The sequence below is a fragment of the Scyliorhinus canicula genome, chromosome 18, assembly GCF_902713615.1.
Source record: "Scyliorhinus canicula chromosome 18, sScyCan1.1, whole genome shotgun sequence".
NCBI classification, from domain to species: domain Eukaryota; kingdom Metazoa; phylum Chordata; class Chondrichthyes; order Carcharhiniformes; family Scyliorhinidae; genus Scyliorhinus; species Scyliorhinus canicula.
The window spans coordinates 67457134-67473518 of NC_052163.1; the positions used below are offsets into that span (position 1 = coordinate 67457134).

Sequence of the window (16385 nt, forward strand, 5' to 3'; positions counted from 1 at the left end):
CCTTCTTCAAATACGGAGTTGTGCCAGAAGACTGGCGAACTGTAAATGTTACACCCATGAAACACCTGCTAGCTGCAGGCCCATGGGTCTGATGGCAGTGGTGGCAAAACTACCTGACATCATTGTCATGGGCAAAATTTATTTTTAATAATTGGAGAAGTGTGTGATAATAAGGGACAGCCAGCTTGGATTTGTTGAAAGCAAATCAACTCTGACAAAACTGATTGAATTGTTTGATGAATGTGTTGTGTAAAATGCCACATCACAGACTTATCTGGAAAATAGGAACATGTGATGTTGAAAGGATGGAGTCCTGATTTAAACACGATGAATGGCGAGGAGACCGGGAATAATTGTGAATGGAGAGCAGGATGTGGTTCCACACTGGAGCCATTGCTTTTCTTGGTACAGGTTATATAAAAATGATTGGATTTGGGTATAAGGTAAAAATAGACAGACTTGTATTTGTATAGCCTTTCACTGGTGCTTTGAGATGTCTGGTGGTTGTGAAGTACCTTTGAAGGGTCATGACTGTTGTGATATATGAAGCCAGCTTGCACAAACAGCAATGTTAAAATGAGCAGGTAATCTGTTTTCGTGATGTGGGTTAAGAGATAATTAAGGGATAACTCCAGTTGTAGTCTTTGAAATAATGCCATGGGATCTTCTATGTCCAACTAAGTGGGCAGACAGGGTCTCGGTTTGATGCCTCCTTGAGAACTTCACTGGTGTTTCAGTCTTGATGTTTGAGCTCAAGTCCTGGAGTAGCAGAAGCCTCGGGCATAGACAGGGAAAAGCATGGAAATCAAGGAGACTGCACATACTTGAATAAATATTTTGTGCCAGTCTTCACAGTGGAAGACATCAATTGCGTTCGAGAAATAGAGGTTAACCTAGAAACTAACAAGAGCGAGGAATGTGTTTAATTGGATTTCCATTAAAGGAATTTGCCATTGTGCCACGCAAAAGGTTAATTACAAGATGAGGGTTCATGGAGTTGGGGGGGGGGGGGGGGGGGGGGGGGGGGGGGGGGGCAGTACTTTATCAGCATGATTGGAGGTAATGTACAGGAAGTAGAGGGAGAGTAGGCAGGCTGTCACTAGTGAGGCCTCACTATTTACAATCTATGTTCATGACTTAGATCCAGTCAAAGCAACAGTAATATCTCTACTTTTTCTGATGATACAAAGCCAGATGGGAGCTAGGTGGACATGTAAGCTGTGAGGCGGACACAAACAGGCTACAAGGAGATAGGATAAGTGACCCTCACTCCCCCTGAGTTAAATGTGGGAAACGTGAGGTTGTTATCAAGAGCGGAAAAGCAGAATATTTTTTTTAAGGTGTGAAACTTCATAATGTTGATGTTCAGATGCATAATGCTGATCTCTCGGCTGAATGGCCTCCTGGAATTTTATCCTTCTGATGTCATGTCTTTATCATACAGGTATGGTTCTCGGGATGACACGTTTCCTGGGAATGGGACCCTCGCTGAGGCCGAGCATAAACAGCTAGAGAAGGAGAATGAGCGACTGCGCTTGACGGCTACTGCCCTGAGATTGCAGATCAGCCAGGAGAAGCAGCGCAAGGAGGCGGCAGAACGGGAGTGTGCTGCTGTGCTGGGCGAGTACTCTGAGCTGGAGAGGCGACTCTGCCAGATGGAGAGCTGCAAACTGCGGGTCCGGGAGCTGGAGGCTGAGCTGCGAGAGCTGCAGCAGATGAAGCAGGTGAAGAAGTACCTGATCAGTGGAGAGGATAACCTATCGGAGGCCCTGCTGGAGCCACTCAATAATACGCCGGAGTCAGACGACGGGGCCCCGGCTGGCACCAGCCCGCCGACTACCACCTTGGGCCAAGCTTGTGTGCGCAAGAGCTGCAGTGACACGGCGCTCAGTGCCATCATTACACGGGACGACGTCAGCCGGCACGAGGGCAACTACACGCTGCATGCCAACAATGTACGGAAGAGGGGCATGTCTATCCTGCGGGAGGTGGACGAACAGTACCACGCACTGCTGGAGAAGTACGAAGAGTTGCTGGGCAAGTGCCGTCGACACGAGGAGGGCTTGCGCCACGCGGCAGTGCAGACATCACGGCCTGTCTCGCGCGACAGCTCCTGCCGCGACTTCCTGCTCGAGTGCCTGGAGGCGGAAGTGAAGGCTCCAGAGAAAAGCCTGAGCCTGAGCCAACAAGTGGAGGCAGCGGACAAGAGGCTGGGCCATTCCCAGCCAGAGTACAAGGCCCTCTTCAAGGAAATCTTCTCCCGTATTCAGAAGACCAAGGCTGACATCAGTGCCAGCAAGTCCAAGACCAAGGCCTCCAAATGATCCATCGATAGAGAAACAGGAAAGTTGTATGTGAGCCATCACATGCTCCATTTTGGATCCACCTGTGCCATCCAATAGGAGACACTCTTACAGAATTCTCTACTGTGCCAATCAGAATGCAGCTCTTTGACAGCAATGTCCACATGAGCCTGTTTTCAGATCCCTTACGCACATAACGATTATACAGTACAGGATGTAGGATTTCCACAGCCACCCTATGGAGGCCAAATGCATTATATTTATTTTTAAAGATGTTCGGTATTTCCCAATAGAGGGTGACATGCATTATCTTTACTTGCCCTGTCATGAAGGACCCCCGTTGTCCTGTCACCATGGCGATTGATGTGTCACCAATCTATGGCCAAGAATCACAGATGTAGCATGTGTTTTCCTAAATGCTCTCTGATCCAGTGTTACTCCAGGGTTGACCCTGACCTGCTGCTTATTGTCAAATTAAGGGACCTTAGCTGTCACAATTCTTCACAATGCGAAATGCCAGCTTTTGGCATTGAGGCAGTTTCCTATTTTTTTTCTTGTCAAGTTCAGTATTAAAATAACATTTAGGAAACCGGTTCTGGCAATACAAATACTCCTCAAAGCTGTATTTGAGGGTTTCAAAATCATGAGAATGCTTAACATAACTGCAGATTTACAGCGACAGTCACATGGTATCAGATAGGGAGGCTAGTCGTTCTGACAAGCTGGCCAGCAGAAGACAAGTCTTCACTCTGAGAGGACCGTCACCATTCACCGCTGACCACTGTCTCTGTTACCGACTGTCCACTTGACTTTGGAGCAGGGGGGCGGTGTTAGAATGTTTACAAGTTTTCTTGTTTGACCTGGAGACTTTAATTTTGATACCAGGGCCTCTCTGGATCTGCGAAGTTGACTATTGGTGGGGGTTGGTGAGGGTGTGGGTTGTGGTAGGATGGTGGGGATGTGAGGGGACACTATGCAATAATGTAATTGCTTACGCAAATGTAATTCTGTGTCTGGGTGGGAGGAAGAGGCAGTAATCTGGCTCTTGAACTGGTTCCTGCCCTCTTTGATGCATGAGGATTTGGTGTGTGTTGTCTCTGCCTTCATCTGTTGTTGGTGTCTGATTGGGTTTCATAGCCTACTATGACTCTCTGGTTTAGTTCTCTCCTGAAGCCAGCAAACTCCAGCCATTCTCCAGCCCTCACCCAATGGGTGAGCCCTGATAATGAGGCTGTTCAGCAAGGAAAATCAGCCAGAGATTTTCTCCTGATTCCTTTCCTGTGCTGGCTTTCCCCCCACCTCTATTGGCAATTCCATAGTTGATCCCACCTCCTGGGCTAATTTAGTTCCATTTCCTGGATATTTATGGAGCTTGTATTTCGCTCCTATTAATATTTTTCAGTATTATCTGTAATTTACCACTGTCCCCTATCGGCATTGTCGTGCAATTTGAAGAGAGGCCTCCTCAGGCTTTTACATGAAAACTGAGCCCAGCCTGGCCAGAGCTTCTCTTCGGGACTGTCCCCTTGTTATTCAGGTTTGTGCTGGAGATGAAATCAGGTGTGTTTCAGGACTTCAATCACACCGCTAAATGAGGGTTTGGGGTGGACAGGTAGCCATGTGAGCTCTCCGTTCTCTCCAGAATAAAAGTACAGAAACCAATAAACATGTTGCTGCTGTCACCTGACCACTTGTAGCACCACAAACTCCCATTATCTTTACTGAAATCCCCCAGGGTGGGAGGTCCTGTGCCATTTCGTCACAGGGTGGAGGGAGTGGGGGGTGGTTATGTTGGGACGGGACATGTAGCGGCTGGCTGCCCCGTCCCACTACCCATGGGTGGCGGTCTGTCCCATTACCTGGAGGGTGATCTGTCCTATTATACTGGGGAAGAGGTGGAGGGCCATTCCCTTACCCCAGACAGGATGGGCCGTTCCTTTCCTCCAGGGATTACTGGTTTCTTTGCTCCATGGGAGGTCGTCAAATTACCCCTGGGGAGAGGGGGGCATTATCCTGCTTTGCTGAGTCTTTCTGTGATCTCCCATGTTTTGCCAATGAGCAGATACCTCTTTGAGGACCAGATGATACATTCCCTGGGCTGATCTCCCTCCGCTTGATCGAAATAAATCTCAAAGCAATCTAGGGCCTCAGTCTTGCAGTGTGAGAGGACCTAAGGAGATTATGATTGACATCAGGCACAAGTCATAGGGCCCATATCAACCATTATCACAGCCAATCCGCTTGTACCTCGGATTGAAACACACCCAGTGAATCCCTAATAGCCAAGTTGTGACACAAAAATAGGTGGGTAGAGGCGCCAAGGCCCATTCTCTGGTATGTTCTAAGTTTTGCACTTTCTGCTGTGTGGCAGTCGGGGCTGTGTGATTAGACTGAGCATGGAGGTGAAGTACACTGTGGTTGAATTGCACCATCTAACAATTGCCATTCAGTGGGGTTACCGAGAGTAATGGGTGTGGAACCCAATCCGATTCAGAGTCTACACAATGGTGAAGCGTGTGATGCTTCAGTGTGTGAGAGATCGCTGACACTCCTCCCTCTCTGTGACATGGATCCAGAGGTTATCACACATTACTGATAAGTGCCAAAATTATTAATCTTTTTTTGTTTAAAAAAAGTATAATTTTAAGATAAGTACTGAACCTCCAGTTCCTTGTATGATTCTGACATTAAAAGGTGATGTTGCTGTTAATAGTTAATGTGCTCTGCAAGTGCTTTATTTCTGGGTCAGTGTTGAACAGAGCTGAGGGCTGAATACAGCTCCGCACAGTTGTCTTAATATCCACAGGAAGCAGTTATCCGTTTGAGGGTCTTATCCATGTCTCACTCTGTAAGTGAGCTATTTGAACTTGGGCTGCATCACAGCCTCACTCAAACCTCTTCCAACCTGACTCCAATTCTCACTGTCCAGCCTCAAAATTTCCCATCCTGATTCCTGTAAAATCTGTACCAAATGCACTTCGGTAATAATGGCAAGAAAGATGAGGTGAATTATTTTTCCACACAACTTTGCAGCAATACTTTGTGTCTCAGAGAAATCTCTTACTTACCCCTTCACCCAGGTACCCGTATGTCCCAGTGCCATCTTGTTATCCGACTCGCTTGTGTTGCCTTCATTGTGTCTAATGAAGATAGCTGCCCCAATTGCCCCGCCACCATAGGGCATTTGTCCCGGTGATTTGCTCCCTGTGCACGCCCCTGTCCCAGGCCTTGAGCCTGACTCCCTATTCATCTGCCATTTTCTCCTCCTTTGGGCGTGATTTTTCCAGCGCTTTGCACCTGGCACCAATCCAGGAATGCCAGGTGCATCGTGGGAGAGGCCCAAATCGGGCTTCGTGCTGGGCACAAACCTCACGTAAGTCCTCGATCTGTGGCACCTGGCGCAATCTGGATCACGCTCATCCAGGTAATAATATTCAAATGAGTCATTTGGTTCATTTAAATATGCACGGCCCTTTTTGAGGCCGCATTCCCCAGTGCCTGGGTGTCACCGGTCGCACCAGTGAAGCCTGAGCCGGGCGCCGATTAGTATTGGGAGGGGGGGGGGGAGTCTCCATGAACGGAGACCAGGCATGATGGCCACTCTGGAGTCTTGGGAGGCCATTGGAGCCCCCGGGTGGTCAGGGCCAGAGCAGAGAAGTTCCCTGGCACTCTCCCTGACACGGGCACCCTGGCAGTGTCAATCTGGATCTCATCCAAAAGGTTGACGGGAAACACTCTGTCAAACTCACCAAAAATGACACTTAGTCATTTTTTAGGAGAATCGTGCCCTTTGAGTATCTCACCTTATACTACCACTCATTTAAAATTCTGATTTTTTTTTTTATAAATTTTTTCCACTTAAGGGGCAATTTAGCGTGGCCAATCTACCTACCCTGCACATCTTTGGGTTGTGGGAACGAAACCCACGCAAACACGGGAAGAATGTGCAAACTCCACACAGATAGTGATCCAGAGCCAGGATCAAACCTGGAACCTCAGTGCTGTGAGGCAGCAATGCTAACCACTTCGCCATCAGTAAAATTCTGATTTTCTACTGCTCTCCCAAAGTACAATAAAAAATCTTCTCACCGGTATAACTTCACATCTTTTCTCCCTCAGTCTTTGCATTGAACAACGGCTTGACCTGCATTTTAACTCATTATGTTCCCTGCCTGAGTTCACTGCCCTACAATCCACCCAAAATCCCTCCCTCCATGGAAACCCCCCCCTTGACCTTGCCATCTCTCACAGTCTTACTATGAGACCATAGAAAGACCTGGTCACTGCCTTGTCTCACCACATCCTTCTTCCACACTCTAACCCTAGATCTCTGTGTTTATCCCTGGAAAATTTATTCCCAATTCATTCCCAATTCACTTCCGTCAGCTATTTCACGATCTCGATTATCGTCATCCGCCGCAACATTTCTGCAGCTACACTCAACCAAATTCTTGTACCTTCTTTTGTTGCCCTTGTCTCCAATGAAAGATTTTCCCGCCTTCACCATTTCCCCTTAATTCCCCTTAAACTGTTATCACCGCTCCCTCAAATCAAAGAGACACACTCCTGAATGTATCAGGTGGCCAACTAGTTCTGTCACCCACTGCCTGATCCAGCGTCCACTGGAACTCCTCCTTTCATTTGTCAACCACATATTGGATCGTTCCTCTTCCATTCAAAGCTCCTTCCTGTGTTTTCCAAGTGTCGCGGCAGTGGGATACATAAGTTTGGTGACTTGCCCAATTTAAAGTATCACAGCAGAGGTTAATCCTGTCTGTTTTAGGGCAGCATGGTGGCAACAGTGGACCCAGGTTCGATCCCGGATCACTGTCCGTGAGGAGTTTTCACATTCTTCCCACGTCTATTACATAGAATTTGCAGTGCAGAAGGAGGCCATTTGGCCCATCGAGTCTGCACCGGCTCCCGGAAAGAGCACCGCACCCAAGGTTAACACCTCTACCCTATCCGGTGGCTTGTGACATCGTCGGAGGCAGGGTCCCTCTGTCCCTCGCCTCATTAAAAACCCTGGTCAGCAGCAGCCCCACTATCTCCGAGAACTTTTTGCAGAACTCTACCGGGTATCCATCCGGTCCCGGGGCTTTACCCGACTGCATGGCCTTTAGGCCCCCCAATACCTCCTCTGCTCTAATCAGGGCCCCCAGCCCGTCCACTAGTCCCCTGCCCACTTTTGGGAAGGTTAGTCTGTCCAGGAACCGTTTCATCTCCTCCGGGGGTTCTGAAGTGCAAAGCTCACTATAAAAGTCCCGAAACACCTTATTCAGTCCTGCCGGGTCCTCCACTCTGCTCCCCTTCCCGTCCACCACCCTACTTATTTCCCTGGCCGCCTCCCTCTTCCTGAGTTGCTGCGCTAGCAATCTGCTAGCCTTCTCCCCATGCTCATACACCACTCCCCTCGCCTTCCTAAGTTGTTCCACGGCTCGACTCGTGGATAGCACCCCCAGTTCCGCCTGCAAGCTCCGTCTCTCCCTGAGTAGGTCCTCCCCCGGGGACCCCGCATGCTCCTCGTCTATTCAGTGGATCTCCTTAACCAATCTATCCATTTCTGCTCTGTCCGTCCTGACCCTGTGAGCCCGAATTGAGTTCGGCTCCCCCTCACTACTGCCTTCAGCGCCTCCCACAGGGTCGCTGCTGAAATCACCCTCGTATTGTTCAGCTGGAGGTAATTTTGCATACATTTCCGCAGCCTCGCACATATCCCCTCCTCCGGCAGCAATCCTACGTCTAACCTCCATTGCGGTTGTTGATAATTCTCCCCCCAGACCTGCAGGTCCACCCAATGTGGGGCATGGTCCGAAATAGTGATCGCCGAGTATTCCGTATTCTTTACCTCCCTTACACAGTCCCTGCTCATGATAAAGAAATCAATCCTAGAGTATACGCCGTGGACATGTGAGTAAAACGAATATCCCCTTCTCGTTGGCCGTCTGGCTCTCCATAGGTCCACTGCCCCCATTTGCTACATGAACCCTTTCAGCTCCCTTGCCATTGCTGGGAGTCTACCCGTTCTGGGACACGACCGGTCCAACCCCGGGTCAAGGACCGTATTGAAGTCCCCCCCCCCCCCCATTATCAACTTGCTTCAGTCTGGTTTGCGATTTTCCCCAGCACTCTTTTAATAAAGTCAGCGTCGTCCCAATTCGGAACATATATATTCACCAACACCTCTCTTCTCCCCTCCAGCTTGCCCCTTACCATAAGGAATCTGCCCCCGCCGTCTGCGCCTACTCCCTCCGCCTCAAATTGAACCCACTTATTGATCATAATTGCTACCCCCCTGGACTTAGAGTCCAAGCCCGAGTGGAAGACCTGGCTGATCCAGCGCTTCCTTAGTCTAATCTGGTCAGACACTTTCAAATGTGTCTCCTGCAGCATAATTGCGTCCGCCTTCAGAGCCCGCAAGTGCGCGAACACACGCGCCCTCTTGACTGGCCCGTTTAGTCCTCTGACATTCCAGGTGATTAGCCTGGTTGGGGGGCACACGCCGCGCCCCCCCCCCCCCCCCCCCCCCTGCGCTAGTCAATCATAATGGTTCGCCTCTTGGCAGTTTCCACCCCCCAACCTCCTCTCCAATACCTACTTCAGACACCTCCCACGTCAGCAGAATAAATTCCCCGCCCCCCCCGCAACATCTCTCAATAACCCCAACCCTGCCATCTTCTGGCTGTTACCCCCCCCCCCCCCCACCTGACTCCCTTGACTAGCCAATCTGCTAGCCCGATGACTCATCCCTCCAGCGCCCACTTGTCTCACTCCCATTGTTTCCCCGACCTCATCCCCCCCCCACTCATCAACACACCACCCCCCCAGATCTGACCTACTGGAGCAGTCACACTAAAATGGGAAAGATCAAACGAGATGGGGAACTAAACAGCAAAGTGAAGCTGCTCCAGGTGTGATACAGTTCCAGGTGTGTAAACAGATAAGTGTTAACACACGTCCCTTTCTGAGTATTAATAAAGAAACAACGCAGTAACACAGTACCTGTATAACACCCGCACCAAAACAAACATAAAAACCCCAACCAAAAACTTTAATCCCCATTGCTTATCGGCCACCTTTATATGTTACAGTAAAGGCTCCAACAAACAAAAAGAGCACGACAAAAGGTGAAAGAAAGTGAGAGGGGGGATCTCCTCCCTCCCGCACACCCTGTCGGCAAAAGCTACCAGAAATCCCACTCAAGGCACCTTTAAAGCAGTAAACAGTCGACTGTCAGTCCAGGAACAGTAGGCATCCCCCCCCCCCAGACAATAACTCAGACTCTAGCTTGAGCCCGTGGGTCCTTTTCGCGGGACCAGCCCCTGATCCCTCGCAAAGTCCATTGCTTCTTCGGGATCGGAGAAGTAATGGTGTTGGCCCTGATGTGTGACCCAAAGACGGGCCGGGAACAGCAGACCAAACTTCACAGGCTTTTTAAACCAAACCTCCTTAACTAGTTTAAAGGCTGCTCGATGCTTGGCCACCTCCTGGCTTGGGTCCTGATAAATGCGAAGAACACTGTTATTCCACGTGCTACAGTGCTCTTTGCCCACTGCAGCACTCGCTCCTTATCCGTGAACCTGTGGAACCTGATCACCATCGGAAGGGGGGGGGTCCTCCGGACGCATCTGCCTCGCCTGTACTCTATGTGCCCCCTCCAGCTCCGGCGGTCGCGGAAAGGCTTCAGCCCCCATCAGCTGAAGCACCAGGTCAGCCACAAACACTGTGGCATCAGCTCCCTCAGCCCCCTCCGGGAGGCCGATGATCCTCAGATTTTGTCTGCGGGCTCTATTTTCCAGCTCCTCTACTCTGTCCAGCAGTCTCCTCTGCCTCTCCTTCAACCCATCAACTTCTAGCGCAGCAACCGTCTGCGTGTCACCTGCTCCTCCACCGCTTCCCCCAGCTCCTTAACTTTTTTTGTCCTGGGCATCCAGCCTCTGGTTCAATTGATCCACTGCCTTCTGAAGTGGGTCCAAGTTATCTCGCTTCAACTCTTCAAAACTGCTCTTAATCACCTGCAGCATGTTTTCCAGCGCTAGCTGGATCGCCAGGTTCGAGGTCCGTAGGTCCGCCATCTTTGCACCCGGGTCAGTTTCCCCTGCACCTTGCCTTTGTCCCTTCCTCTCCCGTTTTTGCTGCTTCCTGCTCTCCCGCGGTTCCATACAGCTCTGCCCGTTACTCAGCCCCTCCGTGGCCGCCTTTCCAGCGCTCAGCAGTCCCGAAAAAAAAACGGGGAACCAGGTCCGCAACTCCCGCCGGATTGAGAGCCACCGAATGCGCGGCTTACTCACTCGTCGCCACCACCGGAAGTCGACCTTGGGTATTTTTATCAGAATTATTGGCTTGTTCACTTGTGTTGTGACTCCCGGGCACGTGGGGCTGGAATTGACCGCGCTCTTGCCCAGGGTGTCATAACAGCTGAAATGCTTCAGCCCAGGCAACATCCTGGTTTACTGCCTTTGTTACGGGTCTTGCATCGGACCCCATCCGGCAACGTCTGCTGGAAGGGGCCGTTCTCGATCTCGCGGCTACAAAGTCTCTGGCGCTCTCAATGACGGCCGCCTCCCGTAGTGCGCGATCCTACCCCGCTAGCCACTCGGCCCACCCATCCTACCCCTCGTGGACCCCGCAGCCGGCCCCCCCAGCAGCCGTCCCCGCGCACTATGCCTGCGCTGCTCGCCGCACCGCGCACCCTGGGGGTCCCCGCTGCTACTTCTGTGGTCAGCAGAAGCACCCCCGCCAGCGCTGCCCAGCCCGCAACACGACCTGCAAAGCTTGTGGCAAGAAAGGCCACTTTGCAGCGGTGTGCCAGTCCCGGACGGTTGCCGCTATCGCGCCGCCGGTCCCCACGCCTCAGCCGATCGCACAATGGGCCATGCCGTCCGCTGCCCCTGATCGCACGTGCGATCAGTGGGCGCCACCATCTTTCGCCATCCCCGCCATGTGCGCACCATGGGCGCCGCCATCTTCACCCTCCGCCTCCATGTGCGTTCCATGGGTGCCGCCATCTTGTCCCGACCACACAACGTGCGCTCCATGGGCATCTCCATCTTGTCCGCCGCCATCTTCTGACTCACAGGTACTCCAGACGCCACCATTTTGTCCTCCCGGGACGGGACCACGGGACCCGGGTCGCTGCCGCTACTCGTCGGACTCGTCAGCCGATCGCCTGCTACTCGCCTCCGTGACGCTTGACCAGTCCCGTCCTCGCAACCAGGCACCCTCTTCCACGACGGTGCTCGTCAACGGCCACGTGACCTCCTGCCTCATCGACTCCGGGAGCACCGAGAGCTTCATTCACCCAGACACGGTAAGGCGCTACTCCCTTGCGGTCCATCCCGCCAACCGGCAGATCTCCCTAGCCTCCTGTTCCCACTCTGTCCCGATCCAAGGCTTCTGCCTGGTTAAACTCACTGTACAGGGCGTGGAATTCTACCGTTTCCGCCTGTACATTCTCCCCAACCTCTGCCCTTCACTCTTACTAGGCCTGGATTTTCTTTTCTTTTTTTAAATACTTTTTATTGAGATTTTCACAAAATATCAAAAACAGAAAATATCAACAAGAAAACAGTATTAACAACAAAAACAAAAAAAAAAAAAAAAACCCCCAAAACCAAACCCCCCCCTCCCCTCGAGTAATTACAAAAAGAAGAAATAGATTAGCACCCGGCATATTCAACAAACACCACCCCCCCCCCCCCCCCCCCCCTCCCCACTCCAGGTTGCTGCTGCTGCCGGCCAATTTCCCTACAGTTCTGCCAGGAAGTCAAAGAAAGGCTGCCACCGTGTAAAAAAAACCCTGTACTGATCCCCTCAGGGCAAATTTCACCCTCTCCAATTTAATGAACCCTGCCATATCATTGATCCAGGCCACCATGCTTGGGGGCCTCTCATCCTTCCACTGAAACAAAATCCTCCGCCGGGCTACAAGGGACGCAAAGGCCAGAACACCGGCCTCTATCGCCTCCTGCACTCCCGGCTCAACTGCTACCCCAAATATCGCGAGCCCCCAGCCTTGCTCGACCCTGGATCCTACCACCCTCGATACCGTGTTTGCTACCCCCTTCCAAAATCCCCCCAGCGCTGGGCATGCCCAGAACATATGGGCATGGTTCGCTGGGCTCCCCGAGCACCTAGCACACCTGTCTTCGCCCCCGAAGAACCTGCTCATCCTCGTCCCGGTCATGTGGGCCCTATGCAGCACCTTGAACTGTAGGAGGCTAAGCCTCGCACAAAAAGAGGAGGAATTCACCCTTTGGGCATCCGCCCACGTCCCCTCCTCAATCTCCTCGACCAGCTCCTCTTCCCATTTACCCTTCAGCTCCTCCACCGAGGCCTCGTCTCCCTCCTGCATTACCCGGTATGTGTCCAAAATCCTCCCTCCAACCCACACCCCCGAGAGCACCCTGTCCCGTACCCCACGTGGGGGCAACAGAGGGAACCCCTCCACTTGCCGCCTGGCAAACGCCCTAACCTGCATGTACCTAAACATGTTCCCCGGGGGGAGCCCAAACTTCCCCTCTAACTCACCCAAGCTCGCAAACCTCCCATCTACAAACAGGTCCCCTAACCTCCTAATACCTACCCTGTGCCAGCTAAGAAACCCGCCATCAATGCTCCCTGGAACAAACCGGTGGTTCCCCCAAATCGGGGACTCCGTCGAGCCCCCCACCTCCCCCCTATGCCGTCTCCATTTCCCCCACATTTTGAGGGTAGCCGCCACCACCGGTCTCGTGGTATACCTCGTTGGAGGGAGCGGCAACGGTGCCTCCAGGCTCGTGTCCACACAGGACGCCATCCCCATCCTCTTCCATGCTGCCCCTGCCCCGTCCATCACCCACTTACGCACCATCGCTGCGTTGGCAGCCCAATAGTACCCACAGAGGTTGGGCAGCGCCAGCCCCCCTCGATCCCTGCCCCGCTCCAAAAACACCCTTCTCACCCTCGGAGTCCCATGCGCCCATACAAATAGAGGACTATCCTTGTGGCCAAGATCTTCGCCAACAGCTTGGCATCCACATTTAACAGCGAGATCAGCCTATACGATCCACACTGCAGGGGGTCCTTGTCTCGCTTAAGGATCAAGGAAATCAGCGCCTGTGACATAGTCGGGGGCAAAGCCCCCCCCCCCCCCCCCCCCCATCCCTTGCCTCGTTAAAGGTCCTAACCAGCAGGGGGCCCAGCAGGTCTGCGTACATTTTATAAAATTCGACCGGAAACCCATCCGGCCCCGGCGCCTTCCCCGACTGCATGCTGCCTATCCCAGTGACCAGCTCCTCCAGCTCAATCGGTTCCCCCAGCCCCTCCACCTGCCCCTCCTCCACCCTCCACCCTCCACCCTCGGAAATCGCAGCTTGTCCAAAAAGTGCCCCATTCCCCCCCCCCCCCCCCCCCCCCCCCCCCCCTCCACCGGGGGTTCAGACCGGTACAATTCCCCATAAAAGTCCCTGAAGTCTTATGTCTTATGAAGTTAATGTCTACCCCCCTTCGCACCACATTTCCTCCCCTATCCTTCACTCCACCAATCTCCCTGGCCGCGGAGCCATGGTCCCATCAGCTTACGGAGCTGATGCGCCAGCATCCTACTCGCCTTCTCCCCATATTCGTACACCGCTCCCTTGCCTTCCTCCACTGAACTTCTGCCTTTCTGGTGGTCATTAAGTCGAATTTGGCCTGAAGATTACGCCGCTATCCCAGCAATCCCTCCTCCGGAGCCTCCGCGTATCTCCTGTCCACCTTCACCATCTCCCCCACCAACCTCTCCCTCTCTCTTTGCTGTCCCCTCTCCCTATGGGCTCGGATGGAGATCAACTCCCCTCTAATCACCGCCTTCAATGCCTCCCAAACTGTCCCCACTCGAACCTCCCCATTATCATTAGTCTCTAAGTACCTCTTGATACACCCCCGAACCCGCTCGCCCATCTCCTCATCCGCCAGCAGCCCCACCTCCAGGCACCAGAGCGGGCACTGGTCCCTCTCCTCCCCCAGCTCAAGGTCTACCCAGTGCTGGGCATGATCCAAAATGACTATGGCCGAATACTCGGCATCCTCCACCCTCGAAATCAGCACCCTGCTCAGAACAAAAAAATCGATCCGGGAATAGGCTTTATGCACGTGGGAGAAAAATGAATACTCCCTGGCCCTCGGCCTCGCGAACCTCCACGGATCCACCCCTCCCATCTGATCCATAAACCCCCTCAACACCTTAGCCGCCGCGGGTCTCCTACCCGTCCTGGACATGGATCGATCCAATGGGGGATCCAGCACTGTATAAAAGTCCCCCCCAATATCAGTCTCCAGATCCGGAATCCACACCAACATGCGCCGCATAAACCCCGCATCGTCCCAGTTTGGGGCGTGAACATTCACCAGCACCACCCGCTCCCCCTGCAGCTTGCCGCTCACCATCACATTCCTCCCGCCACTATTAGCCACCACCTTTGATGCCTCAAACAACACCCTTTTTACCACCAGGATCGTCGTTCCCCCCCCCCCCCCCCCCGCAGCTTGCCGCTCACCATCACCTCCAGAGCCTCACCCTCAAATTCGGCGGACCCCTACCTCCCCTCACCGTTTGTGGCCTCGAAATTCGACATTCGTCTGTTGAAAAGGAAGCCCAGGCAATTGTTGAAGCGGTGCGGCACTGGAGGCATTACCTGGCCGGCAGGAGATTCACTCTCCTCACTGACCAACGGTCGGTAGCCTTCATGTTCAACAACACGCAGTGGGGCAAGATCAAAAATGATAAAATCTTGAGGTGGAGGATCGAGCTCTCCACCTATAATTACGAGATCTTGTATTGCCCCGGCAAGCTCAACGAGCCCCCAGACGCCCTCTCCCGAGGTACATGTGCCAGCGCACAAGTGAACCAGCTCCGTGCCTTGCACCAGAGCCTTTGCCATCCGGGGGTCACTCGTTTGTACCACCTAATCAAAGCCCGCAATCAGCCCTACTCCGTCGAGGAGGTACGGACAGTCACCAGAGAATGTCAGGTCTGTGCGGAGTGCAAGCCGCACTTCTACCGGCCAGATCGCGCGCGCCTGGTGAAAGCATCCCGCCCCTTTGAACGCCTCAGCCTGTATTTCAAAGGGCCCCTCCTCTCTACCGACTGCAACACCTACATCCCTAGTGTGGTCGATGAATTCTCTAGGTTCCCTTTCGCCATCCCATGCCCGGATATGACGTCTGCCACCGTCATCAATGCCCTTGATTCCATATTCGCTTTGTTCGGTTTCCCCGACTACATCCACAGTGACAGGGGATCCTCATTCATGAGCGATGAGCTGCGTCAGTTCCTGCTCAGCAGGGGTATCGCCTCCAGCAGGACGACCAGCTACAACCCTCGGGGAAACGGGCAGGTAGAGAGGGAGAATGGGACGGTATGGAGGGCCGTCCAGTTGGCCCGACGGTCCAGGAACCTCCCGGCCGCTCGCTGGCAGCAGGTCCTCCCTGACGCGCTCCATTCCATTCGGTCACTACTGTGCACCGCGACTAACCACACACCCCATGAACGCGTTTTTGCCTTCCCTAGGACGTCTACATCCAGGGTGTCACTCCTGACTTGGCTCATGACTCCGGGCCCAGTCCTTCTTCGTAGGCATGTCAAGCACCACAAGGCGGAACCCCTGGTGGACAAAGTACGCCTGCTCCACGCGAACCCCCAGTATGCCTACGTGGAGTACCCCGACAGCCGCCAGGACACAGTCTCGCTTCGGGACCTGGCTCCCTCGGGTGCCGATCCCATGCCTATGCCCCTTTCTCCCCCCCCCCCCCCCCCCCCCCCCCCGCGCCACCCGCGTGGACTACAGCCAGACCATCAACCGGTACACGCAGCTCGACGCGTACCCCCTCCCCCGCGTTTCTGATATGGTCAATCAAATTGCGCAGTACCGGGTCTTCTCTACAATTGACCTGAAATCCGCCTACCACCAGCTCCCCATTCGTAAATCGGACCGTCCCTACACTGCCTTCGAGGCGGACGGTCGCCTCTATCAATTCCTTAGGGTTCCCTTCGGCGTCACTAACGGGGTCTCGGTATTTCAACGAGAAATGGGCTGAATGGTTGACCGGTACGGACTGCGG

The 16385-nt window shown here is 53.2% G+C and overlaps 1 protein-coding gene across 1 annotated transcript in view; it reads left to right on the forward strand.

Annotated features, from left to right (window-relative positions):
* Window positions 1–5020, forward strand: part of cdr2l (cerebellar degeneration-related protein 2-like) — a 61951-nt gene extending 56931 nt beyond the window's left edge. The window contains exon 5 of the mRNA XM_038777434.1: window positions 1445–5020. Within this exon, the coding sequence (XP_038633362.1) occupies window positions 1445–2324 (880 nt within the window). The 3' untranslated portion in view covers window positions 2325–5020. The remainder of the gene's footprint in view (window positions 1–1444) is intronic.
* Window positions 5021–16385: the final 11365 nt, after the last annotated feature.